Raw genomic sequence first — 24,758 nt, forward strand, 5'->3', positions numbered from 1 at the left:
AATTACAATGGGAATGGAAAATATTTCGTCATATGATATGAAAAGATCATCTGGCTTTTTTTCAAATACACTACAGAAATATGTATAGAATACTTCTTTTCTGCATTATTATTGATAATTCTACCATTTACATGTAGTAAATAATGGACCAATATCATTGTTAGGATTCCTTTTGTCCCTAAAATACTTAAAAAAAAAATGGTTACTCACCTTCTCGTAACTGTTGTTCTTCGAGATGTGTTGTTCATGTCCATTCCAAGCAGGTGTGTGCGTGCCACGTGCACGCCAGCCGGAAGATTTTACTATAGCAGCGTCCGTAGAGTCGGCTTCGGCGCCCCCTGGAGTGGCGCCCTCATGGCGGTGTATATAGGGGCCAGCTGACCCTCCACCCCCTCAGTTCCTTCTTGCCGACACTCCGACAGAGGGGCAGGAGGGCGGGTATTGGAATGGACATGAACAACACATCTCGAAGAACAACAGTTACGAGAAGGTGAGTAACCGTTTTTTCTTCTTCGAGTGATTGTTCATGTCCATTCCAAGCAGGTGACTCACAAGCCCGAACCTAGGCGGTGGGGTCGGAGGTCACTGCAGACTGGAGTACTGCGCGGCTAAAGGCAGCATCATCTCTGGCCTGGTGCGTGATGGCATAGTGCGCTGTAAAGGTGTGGATTGAGGACCAGGTGGCCGCTCTACAAATTTCCTGCGTCGGGACCTGGGCCAGGAACGCAGCGGAAGAAGCCTGCGCTCTTGTGGAGTGGGCCGTGATAGGCGGGGCTGGTATATTGGCCCGACTGTAGCACTCCCGGATGCAGGTTCTGATCCAAGCCGAGATTCGCTGTGACGAGACCGGGAGCCCTTTCATCCTGTCGGCCACGGCGACAAAAAGTTGGGTTGATTTCCTGAAGGATCTTGTCCTTTCGATATAGAACATGAGAGCCCTGTGAACGTCCAGGGAATGCAGCCTACGCTCCTTCGCAAAGGAGTGCGGTTTCGGATAAAACACCGGGAGAAAAATGTCTTGACCCATGTGAAATGGGGAAACCACCTTAGGGAGGAACGCTGAGTGCGGCCTGAGTTGGACCTTGTCCTTGTGGAAGACGGTGTATGGAGGTTCAGATGTCAGAGCTCTGAGTTCCGACACTCTCCGGGCTGATGTGATAGCCAACAAGAATGCGACCTTATATGAAAGATATAACAGCGAGCATGAAGCCAGCGGCTCGAAGGGGGGGGGGCCTGTGAGGGCGGACAGGACTAAATTGAGGTCCCAAGCAGGGACGGGTTGATGAACGTGCGGGAACAACCTGTCAAGGCCCTTGAGGAAGTGACCAATGAGTGAGTTTGCAAACACTGAGGTATCCCCCGCTCCAGGGTGGAACGCCGAGATGGCAGCAAGGTGTACTCGAACCGAAGAGAGAGTCAGTCCCAGGTGTCTGAGATATAGTAAATAGTCCAATATGAGAGGGACCGGGACGAGCAAGGGAGCATGACCCCGTTGTGTGGCCCAAAGCGAGAAGCGCTTCCACTTAGCCAAGTACATGGTCCTTGTTGAAGGCTTCCTGCTGCCAAGAAGGACCTGCCTGACCTGATGAGAGCATTACATCTCCACGGGGTTTAGCCATGGAGCATCCAGGCTGTAAGGTGGAGCGACTCCAGGTTCGGGTGAAGGAGGCGACCACGATCCTGTGTGATCAAGTCCGGTAGTAGGGGCAACCTGAGGGGCACCCACATAGACATGTGCAGGAGCGACGTGTACCAGTGCTGGCGCGGCCACGCCGGCGCTATCAGGATGAGCCAAGCATGATCTCTGCGGGCCTTGAGGATTACTCTGTGAACCATGGGAATCGGGGGAAAGGTGTCAAATAGCCCGTCTGCCCAAGAGAGGAGAAAGGCATCTGTTAGAGACCCTGGACTGCGTCCCATGAGGGAGCAGAATTGAAGACACTTCCTGTTCTCGCTGGAAGCAAACAGGTCCACCTGGGGATGACCCCAGAGCGGAAAATTGAGAGTACTATATCCCAGCGGATAGACCACTCATGACCCTGGAACGAGCGGCTGAGGGCGTCCGTAAGCCCATTGTGCGTCCCCGGGAGGTAGGACGCTGTCAAGTGAATTACGTTCTGTACGCAAAAGTCCCATAATGTGAGGGCCTCCCGGCACAGGGGAGAGGAGCGAGCACCACCCTGTTTGTTGATATAGAACATCGTTGGAGTGTTGTTCGTGAGGACAGAAACGCACCTGCCTGCCAGCTGGGATTTGAAGGCTATGCATGCGAGGCGCACCGCTCATAATTCCCTGACATTGATGTGCAACGAAAGGTCCTCTCGTGACCAAAGGCCTTGGGTTCTGAGGCCGCCCAGATGTGCACCCCATCCCAGATCCGATGTGTCCGTTACCAGAGATAGGGAGGGGTCGAGGAAAGGCACTCCCGTGCAGACCTCCCGCAGGTCGAGCCACCACTGAAGGGAATCCAACACCGGCCGAGGTCACTGGTCAAATTTTTTTTTTGTTTTTTACCATTCTGAGCTTCTGATTTATATTTATGATTTATGCAATTTCCCCTTTCTCCCATCTGTGTGTGTATAAAACATACACACACACGTGCGCGCAACCCCCCCCCCCCCCAACTATTCACTTCCTTTCTAAGACAGGTTGGATTTAACCAATGCTGCCTTCTTTCTGGATTGTAGCTTTTTGAGCATCTAGCAAAATGTTCTTGAACAACTCCCCATTATCATTCATATTTTCTGTTTAAATTCTCTTTCCCAACTGACCTGACTCAGTTTTGTTTTTTTGTGTGAAATTGGCCCTTTTAAAGCACCACGCATCTATATATTACTAGTTTGGACTTTATTCTGTTGCACGTAACAAACATGACAGTGTCATGATCACTTGTACTTAAGCAACCACTAATTTTAGTTCTGTGATCAATTCCTCTTTCATCAAGATGAGGTCTAATATAGAATCCCCTTAGTGTTGGATACAATACTTCTTGAGTTGGGAAATTACCACCTCTAATATTTAGAAATTCTGAGGATGTTTTGGTACTGGGAGCATAAGACCTCCAGCATGTGTCACTCAGACTGAATTCCCCCACGATCACATAGCTTTTCCCCCCCTACATGTTATGGATAGGTGCTTCAGAAGCTAGTCATCCTTGTTCCTAGTGGGATTTGGTGATCTGTGGCAGACACCAACTATCCCATTTTGGTCTTTATCTGTTAGGTCACAGATCCATAAACATTTAAGATCTTTTTTTCCCGAGTTGCCAACAACTCAAACGAGTAAAGCCATTTTTGACAGTGCCATTTCGCCCACTCTATCCTTCCTAAACAGGTTCTAGTCATTGATTTTACCATTTCAATCATGTGACTCATCCCCCCAGGTTTCAGTAATACCAACTAGATCGAATTTATGTGCATAAATGAGCAATTCCAATTCCTCTTGTTTGTTACCCAGGCTCCTAGCATTGGCTTATAGGCAAATACAGTATTTCTCCTCAAGTCTTTCTGTGTTTTATTTATTTTGTACTCAACATCATGTTTCTGTGTGAAAGGAGTGACTGTATGGTCCCCTTTTTCACCTTCCCCCCCCCCTTTTTTTTTTATTAGTTTGATGGCCTTCTGACTACTCTAGCCAGCCTGCCTCTGAGAACTGGGATGGAGGCCAGAAGCCATCCAAACTGTACAAACTCGCCGCTCTCCACAGAAAGTGGAACAATGTTCAGTGAAATCAGAGCCTTCTACCTTACACCATTTACCTAGCCAGCGGTTTACTTCCTGCATCTTCCACTTTGCATCTTCCTTCACTCTCAGGACAGGAAAGATTACTTGGACTTTCTTCTTCTGCAGCACCCTTCTGAGTTCATCTATAATCTGTGAGATATCCCACAATGCAATGACATTAGTGCTGATGTACACCATCGACATCAGCCTATTCAATCTGAGAGGGACATTTCATATCTTGGCTCTGAGATGACAGAAGACCATCCTGTTGGCCACCTGAGCCTTGCAGAACGCTCTTTCCATTCTTCTTAGCATATAATCCTCAACGAGGATTGTCTGTCTTCCTTGGACTACTGAAGATCTCTTTGTGGGCAAGTTTGATTTTCTTAAAAGTTGGGTTGAGCAGCCAACCAGATATAAACCTCTCCATTCCCTTCGACAAGATATCTGGTATCTTCTGTAGTTTCTATGCTGATGACATGGTATTGATTGGAAATTTCTAGCTTTATAATTGCCCTATGAAGGTTATGGGGCTTACAAGATAAGATCACTACTTCTCTACTTTTGAAGGTCCACAAGCCAAGACAGTCAACAACTAGACTACCTTTCAAGTTATTAAGTGAAAAAGAACAGCAGCAGCAACTCAAAAGTTACAGTCTGCAAATTAGGATCCAAATGAGAACTATATTCTTAACTGGAGGTTTAGTTGTAGAAGGGTAGTAAGCAAAGCAGAAAGTAGACTGACAGTTTTGACAAGTAGGCATAACCTTCCAGATTTTCTTCCAGTGATTTAAGATCCACTCCTAGAGTCAAATAAGATTATTAAATCATCTGCAGAAAGCAGACCACATTTGTTATAAATCTCTCTGTTAACCATAAGAGATTAGTCTGGCTTTCCCCCGTCTTCTTTCAAGGTCTGGTGGCACTTGCATCCTACTGCTGATGGAGGCTCAACTATTAATCCAAACGGGGTTGAGTATCTGGAAGTAGACACTCGCCTCTTTTACTGTTTCATCACATTAATCTTGTGCATCCCTTCAACTTTGCTCATGAGCAATTCCCTCTCTAGCCTCTGATTAATTGTGGCGTCATGCATCTGACCCTAGCAACTGAACAAGAAGAACCTCAGCACATCCAAACTCTGTGCTCCAGCCTTTTCAGGATCAGAGTGAAGTGGGTAATACTGACCCTGCAATTTTTATCAGTAACTGAGGCCTACATTGCAGGTATCTCCATGCTTTTCTTAGTTTTTAACCCACTACTGCTACAAAAAATGAAAAACAAACAGTAACTGGTAGAAGCAGCTCCTGCCATAATGGTCTTCTTGCAAGACAGAGCAACTGGCTCGGAGTCAGCAGGAGGAGGAAGCAGTCCAGATAATGACAAAAGTCAACGATGCTTCTAAATACTAAGGAATACTAAAGAATATTTTACTGCCACAGCTGACATTTAATTTCACTGTTAGAGACATTAAACTACAATTGTGTGGCTTATCTGTATGGCACAAAGCTAATTCCTAAATGAATAAGAAACTCCCCAGAGCACAGGTTCACTGTAAGTAAAAACTTGTTACATAAAATAAGTATTCAGCCTCCTGATGCAAGATGTTCTTGTAAGTATTTGCATTTCAAACTCATATCCTTCCTTGATAATTATGTGTTGCAGGAATTAAAACAAATGTATACTGATATATGTTGACAAAGGCTTCGGTGAGGAGTGAACAATGAAAGAGCTGCAGCTTTATTCTGTAAACTACTGAACATGTTTCTGCTTTAGCATTTGTGATAAAATTTATTTTTCCATTTACCTTTTTCTTGAAGTGCATAGAGAAACTTATTTTGATTGTCTATTAAGAACTTGCCATAGTCACCAAGATTATGTAAAATGAAAAGCATCTAAGAACACAGATTTTAACCACAAAGCAAAACAAAAACAAAATCAGGCACACCAACTCTCTACATCAGATTTTTTTAAAAAGTTAAAAACCCCAAATAGAGCTGTCCTCTCTCTTTCCCTGAAATTGTAATGGCCCTCTACACCAGGGGTGGGAAAACTACGGCCTCCAGATGTTTTAATCTGGCCCTTGAGCTCCCACCAGGGAGTGGAGTCTGGGGCTTGTCTCACTCTGGTGCTCCAGCTGGGGAGCGGGGTCGGGGGCTTGCCCCACTCCATGCGGCTCCCAGAAGCAGCAGCATGTCCCCGCTCTGGCTCCTACACGTAGGGGTAGCCAGGGGGTTCCACACGCTGCCCTGTCCACAGGGCCACCCCCGCAGCTCCCATTGGTTGGGATCTGCAGCCAATGGGAGCTGCGGGGGCAGCACCTGTGGACAGGGCAGCGTGCAGAGCCGCCTGGCTGCGTTTCTGGGAGCTGTTTGAGGTAAACGCCACCTGGAGCCTGCCCCCCCCACCTCCCTCCCACGCCTGAACCCCCTGCCCCAGCCCTGATCCCCCTCCTGCCCTCCAAACCCCTTGGTCCCAGCCCGGAGCACCCTCCTGCACCCCCAATCCCTCATTTCCAGCCTCACCCCTTAGCCCGCACCCCCAGCCAGAGCCCTCTCGCCTTCCCATACCCCAACCCCCAATTTCGTGAGCATTCATGGCCCACCATACAATTTCCATACCCAGACGTGACCCTTGGGCCAAAAAGTTTGCCCACTCCTGCTCTACACTTTAGGATTCCTCCAGAAATTAGATTAACTAGTACAATTTATTGCAACTTTCACTTCCAGTACAAGTTGAATTTTTAACTAAATCATTTTCCAGCTTCTAAAATCGTAAACAGAGTGTGAAAGTTTAATCCCATCCTCAACGTTTCTGTCATCTACTGGCTGTTTCATGGCAACTTCCATACCTTGGCCAGACACAGATGGTCACCCAGCCTATACATAAACCAACCACCTAGCAGACCCTCTGCTAAATGGAGTGAACCAACAACAAACAACATTGGTCCTCCATGCTCTACATTGGCTACCAATCCTATCCTAGTTATTCTTCAAAGTCTGGATCTCCAAATACTGAATTGCGATGCACCATTAAAATACTACAGGAAAGGTTTAAGGTATAGAATTCACTGGCCCAAAAATCAGGCTGAGTCCAACCCTTGCCCTGTAATTTGAAAACTGCAGGGCTGATCCTTTGGAAGGCATTCCCTTAACCACCAAGCTGGAGAATGGCCACATTAGGACACTTCTAGAAGTGAGCACTTGAATTTAATTACTCAAAGTGGCTTTTAAATATGGGAAAGAGGAGGCAAACTGGCTTCTTCTGAACAGGTAAGTTTGTGTAAGGTTCCCCCGGGTATTACGGTAACAGGTTCTTCCGGTGCATGTATAATACCAATCTGAGTCAGGACAATTCTGGGAGAAATACTTACCCAACTCTCTGCTGTCTCAGTAAGAGAACACTGTGATTGTGTGCCCCACAAACTGTAGCTATTTGGGAGGTTCTTTTTGGCTTGTTTTATTACATTAAAAGCAAAGGGTATTTCTATTATGTTCACATGAACAGATGCATGGGTTAAGTGGTAATGGATCACAAGTTTTGTAACTGAATTATGCACAGCTGAAAATAGATGTTTATTTTGATCAGATTGTAAAAGCCAGGACTTCAGCTGTGCAGCTATAATTAGATTAACAAAATGTTAACTAAAAAGAATAAAATCACCTCTCTCCTTGTAATTTTGCCTCAGTAATGAAGCTAGCACAATGATCATCGTCATGAACACGAACAGTGCAGGTCCCCTTGTTTAGCTGTAGTTTACAGTTACAGAAGTAAACTATTGTGCACTACCTAAGCCATTTCAGGTTTAATACAAAAAAAAAAAAAGGAAAAACCATCTTTGTTTCACACTTATGATATTATTAATTTAGATCCTGGTGACCCTACAGAAAGTCAACTAAAATTTTCCACAGTATTATGAAACGGCATCTCTTAAACTAAAGGGCAACAGTTGGCACACGCCAACAGATTTGATGACCTTCACATGTATCTAATTAGCATACCCTCTACACACAACCAGTTGCTAATACGAAACTTTTGTCACATTTAATACATTCAGTCTTTGCTATCAGTATTAGTGTACTAAATGGGGCGGTCTTGCCAAATTTTCCAGTCCAAGAAAACACAAATTAAACTGAAATATCCAAGATTTCTATTGCCAACTACATGTTATTTTATCTTTACTAATGAGTAACAACAGCGACCTCTAGTGTCTGCCTAGTTTAACTATTGATACCAATGCCAAATTAGAATTGTCATTATTATTGAAAACATTTTTATAGCACCATAAGTTTAAACTGTGCTTTACATAGATAAGACATGTTTCTTGCGCTGATCAGCATGTTGTTTACTGGCAACAGAGATTAGCACAAAATTACAGGGACAGATCTTATAAGCTCAGTGCAATTAACAACTACAAAAAAAATATCTAGAGTCAGAAGGAAGACTATCTACTGTCAACACACACTACTTTAACACCTGAACCTCAGCACTTTAGACTTTACAGCTAAGTGTTTCCATTTAGATAGTTTCACAAAATCTCAGAGACAGGACCAAGTTCAGTGGGAGTTTGATCAGGGTCTTAACCAGCTAATATTCTGCACAACTTTACCAAAAAGCTATGTGGGGATATACCCCAGTTTTTGTTTCCTGTTCAAATGTAGTGGCTTTAATTTTTACACAGCAGAACCTCACTGTGAAACTCATCAGGAAATGATGAACTCTGCAAATCAATACGTAAAACTCAGCACATGCATCAAAAAAGCATTTTTCATTTTGAAAACTGTAGTTTGGTTTTTATTACTGATCTATTTCATGTTGTACTAGCAAATGTTTTGTTGTATATTTGTTTAAAAAAGGGATGGCTGCAGTATGAGGCCTCATGGACAGCACAGTTACTAATATTTGTAAAGAAGCTAGCAGAGACCACCCTTTTTCTGAAATGTGTAGATTTGTGAAATACTCCTGAAATACTTCTTAAATTTCTCATCTATTTTGTCACGTCTCTGTTGAATTAATCGCCCCAAAAAAGTCTGCAATAAAGAGTTCCTTGTAAAACAAACAGTTTATGACCTATCATGCATAAAATCATTTCTGCTGAGAATAGTTTCAAGTATCTATCTCTGCAATTAAAAAACTCCTTAAAGGTTGAAACTGAGCCAAATCCAGTTTGCTTCAGCAAATGAGATCTAAACATCTTTCTAGCCTCTATTGATGTTTATACCTTAACTAGACTCCAGTATCAAAATCAACATTTAAACGTTCCTATATGCCCCAACATAAATTCAGTGCCTAAAATTTGTCGTCTTTTTTTTAATTGTATATTACCTATAGAACCCAAGCAGTTCATAAACAACTTTGCCAGTATGGGTTAATCTTAATCCATTCCAGGGTTTCATTTAAAAAAAATATTTTAAAACATTACCTGGGGTTACAGTTAACTGAAAGTAATGGAGCTTGTTTGGATCTGGAAAATTCACTTTACATGTACCTGCAAAGGAAAAAAAACTGCATCAAACAATGAACGAAAATCTCCTCTTTCAATCTTCTGGGGTACAAATGTAAAACCTTGTCAAGTACTCTGCCTTCATTCAGTGAGTAATGCTTTCATTCTGGTGAGCTCATTTGCTAGAATTTCTTTCAATCCCCTTCATTCCCCTCCCTAAATAGCTTGGGGTCAATGAAATTCATGTCATCAAATCACCCACATGCTGGTGTTATGATCTGCAGTTATGAAGAAGGAAAGATGTACCAGTAAAGGAAAATAGGCCATGTTCTTTTAAAATGCGAATTAGGTCCAATTATAGCATGCAAACAAACTGTTGCCACAGACAGATACTAATCAACATTTAGAAATGGGACATACAGAACCATTAGGGTTCCCCCCAAAGTTCTACAAGTGGCAGCTCCGCTACAAACTTTTCCGTCCCAAGCAATTCCTTAACTGAAGGTCAAATGTAGACTCCTTAAAGGAACGTCAAATGTGACTTGCCATACAGAAATGGACCGGTGGTCTATCCAAGTACAGTAATGAGCCTCTGGCAGTGCCATGCAGCTGATGCTTCAAAATAAATTAAAAAATCCAAAGCAGATCTGGCAAGTTATACAAATATAAACCTTTGGATGGATAACGTTTCCTCCCAACTCCAGATCATGATCAGATTAATGCCCTGAAGCACAATGACAAATAATAACTTGTAATTTTCACAATCTAGTTTGAGCAACTGCAAATATTCCTCTTCACTTAAAACAGCACTTGAAGGGAAATAATCTAATCACTTGTGAAGAGTAAAAAGATTTTCTAGGTAAATGGGGAAGAGATTAATGAGATAAATTGATACAGATTTATATAAACGTTTGGTAGCCCTTAAGGTTTAAGCTCAATTCTGGGATTCTCTAAACACCAGACCAGGCCATATGATGGCAGTCACCCCTGAAACATAGCAATATTCTGTTTTTTCCCCACTATAGAAAGTTTCACATTTTAAATGCAAGTCCTAAATCCCTCAGAGGTATGCTTCCTAAGTCACTTCCTTCCCAAATCGAAGAGAGAGAGACTGCTAATTCACTGTGCAAACCTTTAAATTTTAATTTAATTTTATACTGTCTAAAAACCTCCCCTTGCCACACCATTTGTATCCACAAACAAAAGCAGCCTCCAAGACTGTAGTGTACTGTGAATCACTCAGGAGCTGACTGGCATAAGATACTGTTACAGCAAGGAGAGTCCTAGCATGACAAACCAGGTCTTTTGTGGCATTGAAGGTTAGTAGTTAATATTTCTGAACGTCAGGGTTTCCATCTGGGACAATAACTTCTATTACAGCCTATGGTACAATATCATGCTGTTCTGCATTCCACATCACGTTAACTAAAAATACCATTCACACCCACAAAGCGTAATAACAGCTGAGCTGTACTGAACAGACTATGCCTCCATGACCCAGCCTTGGTGCCAGCTGGCAGTGATTTTACAGGGATCCCTTTGGTGAATTATTATGCAGATATCCGACCCAAGGGTGGCATGTGAGATCTTTACCGAGAGCCAGTAGCCAACTGGTCATCATAATTGTGAAATGTAGGTATGGATAACATTTAAGGAGTTATGTACCTATACTGAAAATTATGCTCCCAAGGTCTTGGGGTTAAGGCAGGTCACCAGAAATCTGACCGTTAGTGTATTGTATATTTTATGCCTTTCACTGTACGTCTATTTGGATACTGAGACAGATGCAAATTGAGTGATTGCAAAATCTACAAGAGCAGAAATCTACAGAAAGAAAAACAGAAAGGGGGTGTCCTGCTTAAGAAAAAGGATTGGTCTGGTATATCATGGAGCACAAAGATGCACACTGAATCCTTCCCTTAGGAGGCCAGCTGACAGAGAGCATGTCTATGAAAGAAGGGCCACAGCCAACCTGGCTACAAAGCTCTGCAAAGTATTTTTGGTGAGCAGTACTTTCAGACATGAGAGTATCTTGTTAATAAGTCTAAGCTCTAGAATGCACATTATGATTTTATTTTATATGTAGCCATTCGTTTCCAATACTTCTACTTGCTACTAATTGAATCTCCATACTTTGTTAAATAAAACTTAATTTGTTTATAGTGAAATCATATTTTAAGTGCTGTAAGTTAAGTGGAGTGGTGATTTGAGATGGAACTGATATGCTAGGGAGTACTGTTTCTTGGGAAGCAGTGAACTGGTGAATACTGTAAGTGTCTACTAGAGTAGGGGCTGGACATCCAAGGAGATGCTTGGAGGGCTCGAGGTCTGGAGTGACATCAGGGCCTGTGATGCCTAGAAAGGAGTGCTTGTGTTGCCCATGGCTGGCAGAGCTGGGAAGCTGATCCATTGCAGGCACATACAAGGCTTCCTCAGGCTAAGGGAAGCACATTTAAATAGCAAAGTGCTTAACAACTCTGGGTTCCCCGGAAAGCATCACAGCCTCCTAAAATGTGTTATTTCAACTGTCTTAGAGAGCAAATCTCTCTCTGTACCTTGGTCCCACCATGGTGGCACAATGAACTCTCACAAAACCATTATGCCTGCCACTGTAACAATTTCAAAGCCATAACAAGTTACCAGACCGATAAGTTCTCCCTCTGAAAACAGTTACCTAAATCGTTTTCTCTATGTGATTTTTAAAAAATAATGTAAAGGTCAGTGAGTTCAAATTTCAATTACATAGTTTCTTGAACTCTTTTGGACTTAAAAACAGTATTTTCGGGAGACCAAACAAGCTGAAATCCTGTTTTGCCTGCATGTACCTTTTAATGTAAAAAGTTAATTTAATTTGTTAAACAACATTTCAACATCTAAGACATCATATAGCCTGGCAGGGACTACTTGAATCTGGTGACCACAGAATATCATTTCAGAGTAACTGCAGCCATTTAAATCTTCAAATTCACTTATAAAGCTACACAGTCAGTACCTACAAAGCTAACTCAGCAATACAAGGGCAGCGTGCAAAGATGCAGTGTTTTAATCCCAATGTCTTCTAAGACAGAAGGTACAGACAGCATTTAACCTGTCACTTTAACAGGCCAGATCTCCTTTATTACCATCCAAGTACAAACTTTGCCAAGAGTATTTGGTATTTTTGTCTATAGTCTATTCAAGATATTATATCATAACCACAGTATCTGAGCACCACTAAGAACTATAAAAAGCAACAAAGAGTCCTGTGGCTCCTTATAGACTAACAAATGTATTGGAGCATAAGCTTTCATGGGTGAATACCCACTTCGCCAGACACACGTGACACATGCAACATGCGTCTGACGAAGTGGGTATTCACCCACGAAAGCTTATGCTCCAATACATTTATTAGTCTATAAGGTACCACAGGACTCTGTTGTTTTTTTACAGATCCAGACTAACACGGTTACCCCTCTGATACTTGACACTAAGAGCTAGTTATTGTGCTTATGTTCTTGAGACAATACAGGTACAGACAGTTTTAACAATAGCAGGAAGAGGTGTAGAGTAAGAAAAAAGGAGGGAAACAGGATTTCTCGGGGAATTTGATAATGGGATACAGTCTCTCTCCTCTAGGTCCCAGACCAACAATGATCAAAAGTCAATGGCATCCGAAGGCTGTTTGGTGGCCTATGTGGAATGAACGATGGATACGAGCCTGCAGCATAATGGCACCTTTGTTTGCAAACTACACAGACAGACTAAATAATAAATGGACATGGAAACTAAATTACCCTCTCACCCACAGAGGGAGTTTTTGCTATTTGAAAAATCTGCACTGCTGCTGCCCTGGCCATAGCTATTACGTGGATTTCACCCTCCAGGCTAGTAATCTACACTTTTTTAAAGTGAGAAATTAAATAGCACTAAGCTCTCTGGAAATGTAGGTACCCTGCTGATGCAAGAGCAATTCTTTAGCACAAAACCACAACTATTCATAGATTTTAAGGTCAGAAAGGACCACTGTGATCATCTAGTCTGACTTCCTGAATAGCAAAGGCCACAGACCTTCCCCCAAAATAATTTCTACTACATATCTTTTAGAAAAACATCCAATCTTGATTTTAAAATTGTCAGTGATGGAGAATCCACTACAACTCCTGGTAAATTGTTCTAATTGTTAACTACTCTCATAGTTTACAACGTATACCTTATTTCCACTCCGAATTTGTTAGCTTCAACTTCCCTCCAATGGATCATATTATACCTCACTCTACTAGATTGAAGAGTCCTTTATTAAATATTTGTTCCCCATAAATGTACTTTTAGACTGTAATCAAGTCACCCCTTAGCCTTTGCTTTGTTAAGCTAAACAGGTTGAGCTCCTTGATCTATTACTGTAAGGCATGTTTTCAAATCATTTTTGTGGTTCTCCTGTGAACCCTATGCAATTTATCAGCGTTCTCCCAGAAAGGGACACAATACTCCATCAGCAGTTGCACCATGCCCGATACCAGGGTAAAATAACCTCACTACTCCTACTTGAGATTCCTGTTTATGCCTCCCAGAATCACGAGTTCTTTTGGCCACAGCCTCACATTTCAAGCTCATGTTCAGCTCATTATCCAACACCCCCTCCAAATCTTTTTCAGATGTATAATCAAGACAGGTTTTAAAAAACAACAACAACAAGAATTGCATAACATTGTATAAATAATATTAAATCAAAGTCAATTATAATGGACTACCTCAAATTTCTAATTAACATTGCCTCACTGCATATTTTAACCCCCCCCCCCCCCCACACACACACACACACATTTAGATATTTTAGTTTGGCTGTGCAATTTATTTTGTGCTAAACAAATTTATCTAACATCCACCCATGCATACAAAGATGCATTAGACATCAGATATTACCCAGAGTTACAGACATAATAGGGAGGGGGAAAAGCCAATATATCTGACTCCAGATTGGAATATCAGATGACACTTTGTGATATAAATAGCCATTTTATAGGTATTTATTTGAAATCTAATTATGTTTAAGTTGAATAAACAGTAGTATATAGTAATATTTCTACTACATACACAATGCACAAAAACATACCTAGGTTCCTTCATAAAATTAAGCAGACAGCCAAATGTGTATTATGCAAAGATATCACCATGTCTGCATTAACCTAGCTTTTGACTTCATGAAATAAGGCATCCAATAAGCTGAAATAGCAGCAAAGCACAGCAAAGAATATAAATATTTTATTTACAGGCATGTACATGAAGTTCATTATTAATCAACTTATGAAGTGTCTCCATGCAAAAAATGTATTAAACATTTTTATTAATAAAGTTGAACATACTCTTGCACAATAAAAAACTTCTATACTTGGGTAAAACTGAACAAAACAGTGCAAATGTGAGATATTGAAATATCAGCATTAATTTACCTTCTCTTTTTCAAGTATCTTCCCCTCTTGCAGGTTCTCACCTTCCCTAGTGACCAGCACCAACTTTTACCCCTCCTCCTTTCTCCCACCCAGCCATCAGAAGACAATTCTTTTTAGTAGTAGTTTCTTACACTGTGAGAAGACTGAATTTGAGGGTAAGGAGTTGCTCCAGATTCAGAAACGTTACAAAAGAGCAAGTAACAAGTCAGGAACCTACGCAGCACCACTCAGATGCTTTGTCTACATGAAAGACATTTTTTAAAAGCTTTCGTCGTACAGAAAAATGTCACACTAGCTTTGTCTACATTACAGTTTATCTGCCGATATAACTGGAAACAGAGTTCAGTGCTTTGCTTTTGACTATGGTTTCTGAAATGGTGTTGAACACTGTTTTCCTTGTAAGCACAGACAAGGACAATAGTGCTCAGCAATGGTTCAGTGTACCCACTGCCAGAACCCATTCTACGCAATAAATACAAGGCTTTAGAAACTTGCCTCATCCTGTACTAAAACAGCTTTTTGTTTCACTCCAAGACACAAGCCCTTCCCTCTTATGCTAACACAGAATAATAGAGATACTCAAGGGGTCCAAATTATGACTGCTGTGAGAACAGCAACTTTGAATTTCCAAGATTCTATGCATTTAAAATCCCAACCAAAACTCAGCAAGAGTAGTTTTTCCACCTTTATTACATGGCTACCTGCTCTACAGGCACTAGTTTTCACAGTAGCACCTATCATTCCTTTCTCCTGTAAGAACACAAATGCTCACTTCTCAGGATTTTTAAGTAGTGTCCCTAATATTCTAATCTAGTGATTGTGTCAATCAGGTGACAGCAGCCTGAAAGTGAGGAAGAACTACAACTATTTAATCTGTTTTACAGAAACAGTTAACTGTTTACTCTCCTTTATCCTTTAATTCAGTATCTCTCTTATCTTGGAAATTATAGGGAGAGAAGGGAGGAGGTACCTGCAAGTATCCCCATTCAGATAACGGAAAACCTTTAATCCCTGGAATATTATTGGAGAAGGGAATTTTATTTCCCCAAATCTAGAGTAGTATAAATTAAAAACAGTTACTGCTGTTTCCAAGGGAGGCTAATAATTGCTGTGTGATAACTTAACCCCTAGAAGAGAGATATACATTGCCAACCCAGTGAATGCTTAAAAAGGATGTCACAGTGCTCAAAATTATCAATCAGAAAACAAGCAAGCAGTCTCCATGATCTTTATTCTTTTTCTTAAAATGCATAATATCGAACGCCATACTTACAAGGTAAATTAACTTCAAGTTCTGCAACCTCTGTTAAAAAAAAGAAAGATTACTGTTAATGCTGGTTTCATGTTGCATGTGAAAATAAAAAGGTCTGAATGGACAGATGTGCTCAAACTTTTAAACACAAACAATAGCAACATTTTTACTGCTTTAAAGACATCATTTACTGTATTCAAGACACATCTCCTCTTCAAATCCCTCCTTAAACCACACTTCTTCTGGAAATTCTTTTTATATGTTAATCACCGAGTTCAACTTCTCCTCATACCTCTTGGACAGATGCTTAGGAGAAGGGCTGTGAGATCAGCTCTTTTTAAGACAGGGTATGTCTGGGGAAGAATGTCTTTGGGAGCACAGAGCTCCACATTCAGGGTTCATAGGACCTACTAATGGGGGAGTTTTAAGTTATTACCAAAAAGTAAACATATCTTATTGTGTTTAAGCCTAACAGTTGAGGTAAAACATTACTGGCAGCAAAAAAAAAAATCTTTCACGTCATTCTATTGGCTTGCAGTTAAATGATAGTTTTTAAGCCATTTTTAAAGAGCTCTTAACCTACCAGATCAACATTGCTCTCAAACCTAAATTATCTCCTCGGTGTATTGCATCAGTATACAATGCTCTGCACAAAAATGCATAGCGACAAAAACATATGCGCAGCAAACCTCACTGTCCACAAAATAAAAATACATGTCACATCAGTGATGGGAAAACCCCAAATATTCAGAGACTGGATAAACACCCTAAGTGTTAGATACTTATTTGACATTTTGAAGGCTTCCACATTAAGGCCCACCCTCCCCTGGATCCAGGAATGGCATGGTATATGCTACTAGCAGGTAAAATCATGGTTTTTACCGCCCCGGGAAAAAATAGTTACTCCAAGTTTAAGACATTTTCTATTTTAAAAACTCTGTTTTATTAAGGCACACCACATTACACTTAATTTTAATTACATATTTAAATTGTGGTTACATAAGACAGTAGATTCATAGTTTAATTTAGGGTTGTACAGATAAAAACTAAAACTGCACTGGGCGTAACACATATATATACGGTAATTATAATACGGAATGTCAGTATACATTTTGGTTTGGTATTTTCCTCAAGGAAGTTATACCTCATGACTCAGTTCAGTTTTCAGTATTCTAAACAAAAGTTGAAAACATATGATTAATTGAAAATGACAATAATGCAGAGTTGTAGGCTTGACGCATTAAGCAATCAGAGGGATGCAGAATACCAGTCCAGGTCCGTTTGACCATGCAGCATTCTGCAGCAGAAGACCGACTTTGATGTAGCGGATAGACCGAGCCTATTCCTGACTTTTGAACGGATGCATCCAAAGTTTGAAAAGATTTGTTCTGTGCTTGCTGAACTTGCTGGGCACTGGTGCAATTATTTTTCCCAGTTTAACCTGGGTTTAAGCCTATACTTACTAGTGTCCACCCCAAACTATTTTTTCCCCAGGAAACGGCCAAGCCTGCCTAGATCCTCTCTAACTTGTATTCTTGGGGGAAGCCTAGTAGCCTGATACTGCATCAGGTGTGACTGAAACCAGCCAGTTAAACCTCCTCCCTCAACAACTTCCTATGTTTATCCCCTTGTCACATTCTAGAGTGTCATCACCACCTGTCCTGCAATCTTGGGTGCCTCACAATGCTTTGCTGTTGTACCTCCCAACCACAGCTGCTCCCATCTAGCCTAACAGTACGCAGGTTACACCCTGAGTGCCTATGTAGAGCTGCAGCTCTGGTCCAGCCACTGTGACCCCAGCAGCCTGTCAGCAACACACCAGTCATACTCTGGCTTCCACCAGCCTTGGTTACTTAACTTGCAGAGTGACCCCAACACACTCCTAGTCCCCAATTTTCCCCAAAAGGTGTGTCCTGCACTGTCCAGCCCTCTCCTGGGCTGTTCAGATATTAGAGGTCCGTTGGACCTAATATGTCAATATTCAACAGTTTGCTGCTTTAACTGGAGTTAGCAAACAGTTCAGTTTAAGGATTACTGGATTACTTTAGACTAAAAGCAAAACACGTTTATTTAACTACAAAGAGAAAGGCTTTGAGTGAGTACAAGCATAAGGTATTAAACTCAGAAATGGTTACAAGAGAAATAAAGATAAAACTCTTTTTAGGATCTAAAATTTAACAAGTGGGACTTGGTTCGAGGTAAAATCCTTACCACATGTTCCAGCAATAGGGCTGACCAAATTCCCAGGTCAGGATCTCCCCCAGAGTCAAAGGACTGGTTCCTTTGTCGTCTTATGTGGGGGAGAGAGAGGAGAGATGCCTTGGGGTGTTTTTGCCCCTCACTTTTATAGTCCAGTCATCCTTTACAGTGGCTTCTTCTGAGGATTACCCCCAAAGAAAATTTTATTCAAACAGAAAAGGCGGCGACGGAGTCCAACAGTGAAGGCGCCCCCATGCTCTCTCTTTTCCCCTGTGTATGCTGAAATGCAGATTTGCCTTGCCTCCTGCCACTTCCCCCTCTTGCTTTCTCAAGGACCTTGTTTACTATTTAATTGTAAAATGAGGTCAACACACATTCCTTTATTTAAGATAGACTTGTTTAACAACTTTGCCTAGTCAGGGTTTGAACATGTGCTATCATTATCACGCGGGGCATTCATAACTTTACATATAATGTTGCTACATACCGTACATTTCACCATGATATTATTGACCAGCAAGTTATTAGTTTTCAAACAATACCTCACAAGGCACAGTTTGTACAAAGATTATTACAACAGTCTAGCGTGTGAATACAGAGATCCTTTCGGTCACACCCCCTTCCTAAGTTTCCCTCTTCCAGTTCCTTCTTCCTTTTGCACCTTCTCTTCGCTTTGTTTGTTGCGGCCCCTGTGCTCTTCCCTCACCCAACACAGATGTCCGTTGTCATCTCCATCAAACCATTTCCCCCCCAAAGCTGCTGCCATGTTGACTACTGCCTTGCCGGTGGAAGCCAGCAGTAGGAGGAATGAAGAACACCCCAGGAAGAGATAGACAGCCAATGACTGTATTTGGTGCAGCAATCTCTGTTGGTCAGATGGAAAAAAAGTACAGCAAGTTTTTCACCCTTCCATCCCACCTACTCTGTAAATGCCAAAGTCTCAGCACAGTTTCCTCGTTTTCAATTTTATTTATATTTAATGTACAGCTAAGAGATAAATTACTGTAAATTAATTTAAAAAATAATCTGCTTTAAGGCTAAATACTGAAGTGTTTGTCAAACTTATCAGGTGGGACATGTTACTATATGCAGTACACATCTGAAGTTGATGATTTAGTTAGGCTAAATGCCATACACTATCTCTGCATGTAACAAACGTCCTGTTCAACCCCCCATTTTATTAAATATCTCCCCCGCAGCCTCAGCTCGCCGTGCCACCAGCGCTCTGGGTGGTGCAGCTGCCAGACAGGCTGCTCTGAGTGGCATGGTAAGGGGACGGGGGGTTGGATAAGGGGCAGGGGTCCCGGGGGCCAGTCAGGGGACGATTGGATGGGGCGGAGGTTCTGGGGGGGGGCAGTCAGGGGACGGGGGGTTGGATAGGCATGGGAGTCCTGGGGGGGCGGGGGTTTGGATAGGGGTCGGAGCAGTCAGGGGACAGGGAGCAGGGGGGTTGGATGGGGGTGGGGTCCTGGGAGGGCGGTTAGGGGCAGGAGGGGGCAGTCAGGGGACAAGGAGCAGGGGAGGTTGGATGGGTCGGAGGTTCTGAGGGGGGGACTCGGGGTGGGAAGTGGGAGGGGGAAGATGGGGGCGGGGGCCAGGCTGTTTGAGGAGGCACAGCCTTCCCTACCCGGCCCTCCATACAATTTCAGAACCCTGATGTGGCCCTCAGGCCAAAACGTTTGCCCACCCCTGCCGTATAGGGAAAGTGCATTTTGTTTTGTACATCTTTTGATCCTGCCTGAGTTCAAGATATGTATCTTGACATTTATGACAAAACAACTCCACTGTCCATATCCCAGTTCCAGTAACAGAACACTGACATTGACATTTCCATTTTCATTCTTCTTACTAAATTCTGTGTCAACTCTATCATTCAAGGCAGATGGATGTTTTGCTCCCCCAACCTGTATAATTAAATTGTGGGTTGGTATTACAAATGAAGAGAACTTGTAAAGTCTGAAAAAGATTTTGTCCAATACTATCCATTTTTAATTAAAAGATGTATACTTTATTCCTTCCTCTTCCAAATGCTTACCTTAAAGAGAATGTTGTCAAATCACACACGTATTCTATATGCAATATAACAGTAGCCTATCGAATTATCAGAAAACTAGCAGCACTAAGTGAAATAAGCCATGCGGGCTAACAGTGCAAAGGAATGGAAGCCAGAAATTTATCTCTCTAATCCAGGAAAAAAACCCAATATGCAACCTTGCACAAGTCACTTTACTTGTGCCACAGAGATGCACACATGAAAATTAGGTACAAATAAGGACTAAAATTAAAATTGGGTAATGTATCAGAGCTAGGGTGACCAGACAGCAAATGTGAAAAACTGGGACAGGGGGTGGGGGGTAATAGGAGCCTATATAAGAAAAAGACCCCAAAATCAGGACCATCCCTATAAAATCGGGACATATGGCCACCCTAATCAGAGCAGATCTCTCCTTTGTAAGTTAAACACTAGAAAGTCTTGACAATACTTTCCTTTGGATTTCTTCCAATTCCTCTTACCATAACTAATTTATGTGGGCTTTACTGTATTTGTCACATACTTTCATGTAATTCCATTTTAGTTTTCCATCATTAAGTGTTGATCTTTAATTTACCCTGAAGCTTGTCTTTCTTCACAAATAAGCACCATTTCACTGTAAGATGATGCTATGAATCCATAAAAACATATTCCCTTTTCAGCATGCAATGCCTTATGTGACCATTTCAGAAATAGGCCTGTTGTGAACATAACAGAAGATATATGAATTCATAATTGAACTTTTTTCCAATCCTTAAATGGACAATGCTATGGAAATGTAAAGTATTTTTTTCTCTCTTTCAATCACACCCTTTGATCTTCTTGCTTACTATTGTTATGAGTAACAACTAGGATTACTGTAATTAAAAGATTAGAGTAAAAACTAATTTCTCTGTTTTTACCAGTTTATTCACATAGTGCATTTACCTGCACTTTCTCTTTTACTTCCCAGTTTTGGGAGTCTTTCACCAAGTAACAGAACAGAGTCAGTCAGTCTCTCTCTCTCTCTCTCTCTCATCAGGATGCCTATGGGGCAGGCACAGTACCTAGAACTATTAGTTCTGCTTTTTTAATATTTGACTAGATTTCAAGCTGCAAATCTCTCTTCAACAGAATGAAATATGAGAGCACGTGTGCTGAAGATTTTGATATACTTCAAAAAATGCAGCTGAATAAAGTGTCTTTATGATCCCACAAGCATACACATTATACTTTTATCACTGACACTTTGGCATGTTATTTTTTACATAAATGTAACTTTATTATAAAATTTAATTCTCACAGTATTTTTGCTTGCAGTCCCCTGGCCTCTTTAAATCATTCAAGAACAATCTGTCTTTGGCCCAGTCCTGTGAAGCACTAACCATCTTGAACAATCGGGCACTATCAGCAGTCATGACTCACGCAAAAGCTGGTCTTCAAAAAATGAAAATATGGTAATTCCAAAAAGTGAATTCTCTCTTTCAGCTGAAGTTGATGGCTTTCAAAAACCTGAACAGGAAAAGTTATAAATGCCATGTTTCCAGTCTCTGAAAACTAGCCTGTGCTCGCAGTTTGTCAGTTTCAAGGAACAGATGCGGAGAACAGCACACAGGTGGCTAAGTAGAAGGGGCAAGAGTATGTGGCCTGGTCTACACTACAAAGTTAGGTTGACATAAGCTGCTTTACATCGACCTAGTTATGTACGTGTCTACACTTAAATCTGTCTCCCACTGATATAAGTGACCCATTTCAATGACATAGTAACACCACCTCCCTTTGCAGCACAACACCATGGTCAATGTACGGAGGTCAACACACCTTGAGTGTAGACACTGCATTACTTACGTCAACAGTCCTCCAAGCAGCTGTCCCACAATGCCCGACACTGCCATGCTGGTCACAATTGTGAGTTCCACTGACAAGGTCATGGAGACTGGAACCCCCCACACCTCCCCACATTTAAAACCCCCATAAGTTTTTGAAATGATTTTTTTTTTTTTGGTTGTCCAGCTTGGTGAGCACACCTCTATCTGCTCTCCAGTGTTGTGCACATCTGCCCAGCTGATCATGCTCCAGATGCGCTCCTGCCTGGAGCAGACAGGAGATACTGGATCTCCTGAGCCTGTGGGAAGAAGAAGCTGTGCAGACACAGGTCTGAACCAGCCACAGAAATGCAGACATCTATGAGCAGATTGCTTGGGTGATGCAAGAGAAGGGGTATGACAGGGAACAGCAGCAGTGCCATGTAAAAGCAAAAGAACTACCGCAGGCATAGTAGAAGGCCAGAGAGGCCAACAATCTGGTGCCCAACCACAGACCTGCCACTTTTAAAACAAGTTGGATAGCGAAGACCCTATCACCACCCCGCACACCACTGTGGATACTTCCAAGGAACCAGAGTCACAGGCTCCCTGCCGAGAACAATAAGGAGCTGGTAGTGGCAGATGAGGAGGAAGAGGAGGAGTATGAAGGACAGGACCTGTTTTTGACTTGATCACAGTTTTACCAGTCCTGCCGGGTGAGCCCAATGTAGGGGAAGGACTCTTGGGTAAGCGTGTAGATAAATTTTCCACGACAAGAACGGCACCTCCAAATTAGCAGGACGCAGCTTTTGACTTTTCATTAATTTTCTCATACTAGAAGAGGTAGCGGTACAACAGAAACAGAGTTGCTATCAGATTTTCATTCACCTATAGAATTAGGCAGGACGGGCCATGTGGAACAGTTTATGTGCACATGTCTCTTCCTTCAATTCTCAGAGCTCTCAATGAAACTTCCATGGAGATACATTGTAATCCTCTCCCAAAGGTTTCTAGGGATGGCAGACTTATTTCTTCCTCCACGGGAGGACACTTTCCCACACCAGGAGGCGATAACTTCAGCAGGCACCATTGCAGTACACAGGCTAGAAGCATACGAGGTCGAGCGGCTTCAGGATGCCAGCAGTAGCTACGTTCTCTCTGCCATTGTTACTCTCAGGGGCGAGGTATCAGCTAACACCACCTCCTGTGGAAAACGGTGCCGATATTCAGTGCCATTGTTCTATACTAAGTTTCATGCAACCAAGCAATTTCCTTCTTGTTTCCCTAACCCGTGGTGGATCATTCTCACCATGGCTTGAGCTGAGTGTGGCACTGGAAATCAGGAACTCCAAAGCAGAAGTGTCGATAACATTGTCTTGTTTAACTAGAGGAGCAAGAGAAGGGGGTGTGGAGGGAGGGTTCTGAATCTTAAATTTCACTTTTTGTTCCTACTATCCTGACAATGGAACCTTGGTGTGTCTTATCTGTAGCTGTGGCCATTGTGGCCTTGAGGGGGACTCCCTCCACACCAGCAAAATGATTGACCCAGGTGACAAGAAAACAGAGGATCCGGGAGGATGCGTTCTGCAAGACCCTGCAAGCCAGGGCTGCATCACACCTTGAACAGAGGGCCTGGAGGGTGAATATTGCAGACTGTATTGAGACAGAAAGAGTGGACAGGAGAAAGGCACAGGTAAGGGAGAAGAAGATGCACCAAAGCATAATGGGGCTTCTCCGACACCAAACTCAGGTGTTGCAGACGCTTGCAAAGCTCAAGGTTCAACAATCCTTGGCTTGACTCTCACTGCATTCTGTGAAGAACTGCAATATAGTGCCTCCCTACATCCCTTCTGTCATGAGCAAGGCCCTCAGCTGCACCTGCTCAGTACTTCTGATGCCCTAACAAACCAGCTAGGCTGCCTCATGGACTGCCCTGCCTAACTGGCTGAGGAGGCCAGCTGGCCAATTCTTAAACCTAGCAGCAGTAGCTCGCTGGCTGCTCAATGCACATGCCAATGGACACTCTGCCTCCCTTTGCTTGACTTTGTTCTTCACACAGCGCACAGTCAACCTGTGTAACTCTTTGCCTGAGGAGGTTTTGAAGGCTAGGACTATAACAGGGTTTAAAAGAGAACTAGATAAATTCATGGAGGTTAAGTCCATTAATGGCTATTTGCCAGGATGGATAAGGAATGGTGTCCCTAGCCTCTGTTTGTCAGAGGGTGGAGACGGATGGCAGGAGAGAGATCACTTGATCATTACCTGTTAGGTTCACTCCCTCTGGGACACCTGGCATTGGTCACTGTTGGTAGACAGGATACTGGGCTGGATGGACGTTTGGTCTGACCCAGTATGGCCATTCTTATGTTCTTATGACTCTCCAAGCCCCACTCCTGCTTTGCTCCTCCACTGCTCCAGCCCAGATTCTGCCCTGCATCCAGCTTTGTTCCCATCCTGTTCCAACCTTGCTCCTGCCTCTCCTTACTCCTGGTAATCGAGTTCCAGCCCTCAGCTCTGACTCCTGACTTCGACTCTGACTCTGTCTCAACCCGTTTCTCTGACATTCGGACTCCGATTACTCGGCCTAATTCCTGCTCCTAACCAATCCGCTGACACCCGCTCAGCATTCCTCATGGCTTCAGGGCCAGCCTGCCTACCCCTACCACTCAACACCAGGGAAAAGCATGGGCAACAGCAGCTTTACCTACAGTGACAGCAACAGTTGATGTATGCATAGCTACAATGGACATCCATGTTCCTTCCTCTGGTTTATTAATTAAGGTTCCTACATTTTTTTTTTTTAAGTGAAAATGTATTTACTTTTAAGTTCGTCAGATTATTTTTTGAATCAGTTTTTGTTAGTGAATAAGACGCTTGTGTTTTTAAAGTTATTCATCTTT

The 24,758-nt window shown here is 42.4% G+C and overlaps 1 protein-coding gene across 1 annotated transcript in view; it reads right to left on the bottom strand.

The window, feature by feature from the left end:
• The window catches only part of LOC112106291 (NEDD8-conjugating enzyme UBE2F), a 129,657-nt gene that overhangs the window by 90,007 nt on the left and 14,892 nt on the right, over positions 1-24,758 (bottom strand). Inside the window, exons 3-4 of the mRNA XM_026654014.1 lie at positions 15,865-15,894; positions 9,145-9,210 (exon numbers count right to left, since the gene is read on the bottom strand). Of these exons, the coding sequence (XP_026509799.1) occupies positions 9,145-9,210; positions 15,865-15,894 (96 nt within the window). The remainder of the gene's footprint in view (positions 1-9,144; positions 9,211-15,864; positions 15,895-24,758) is intronic.

Source organism: Terrapene carolina, unplaced genomic scaffold, assembly GCF_002925995.2.
Source record: "Terrapene carolina triunguis isolate 2854851 unplaced genomic scaffold, T_m_triunguis-2.0 Scaffold176, whole genome shotgun sequence".
In the NCBI taxonomy this organism is placed as follows: domain Eukaryota; kingdom Metazoa; phylum Chordata; order Testudines; family Emydidae; genus Terrapene; species Terrapene triunguis.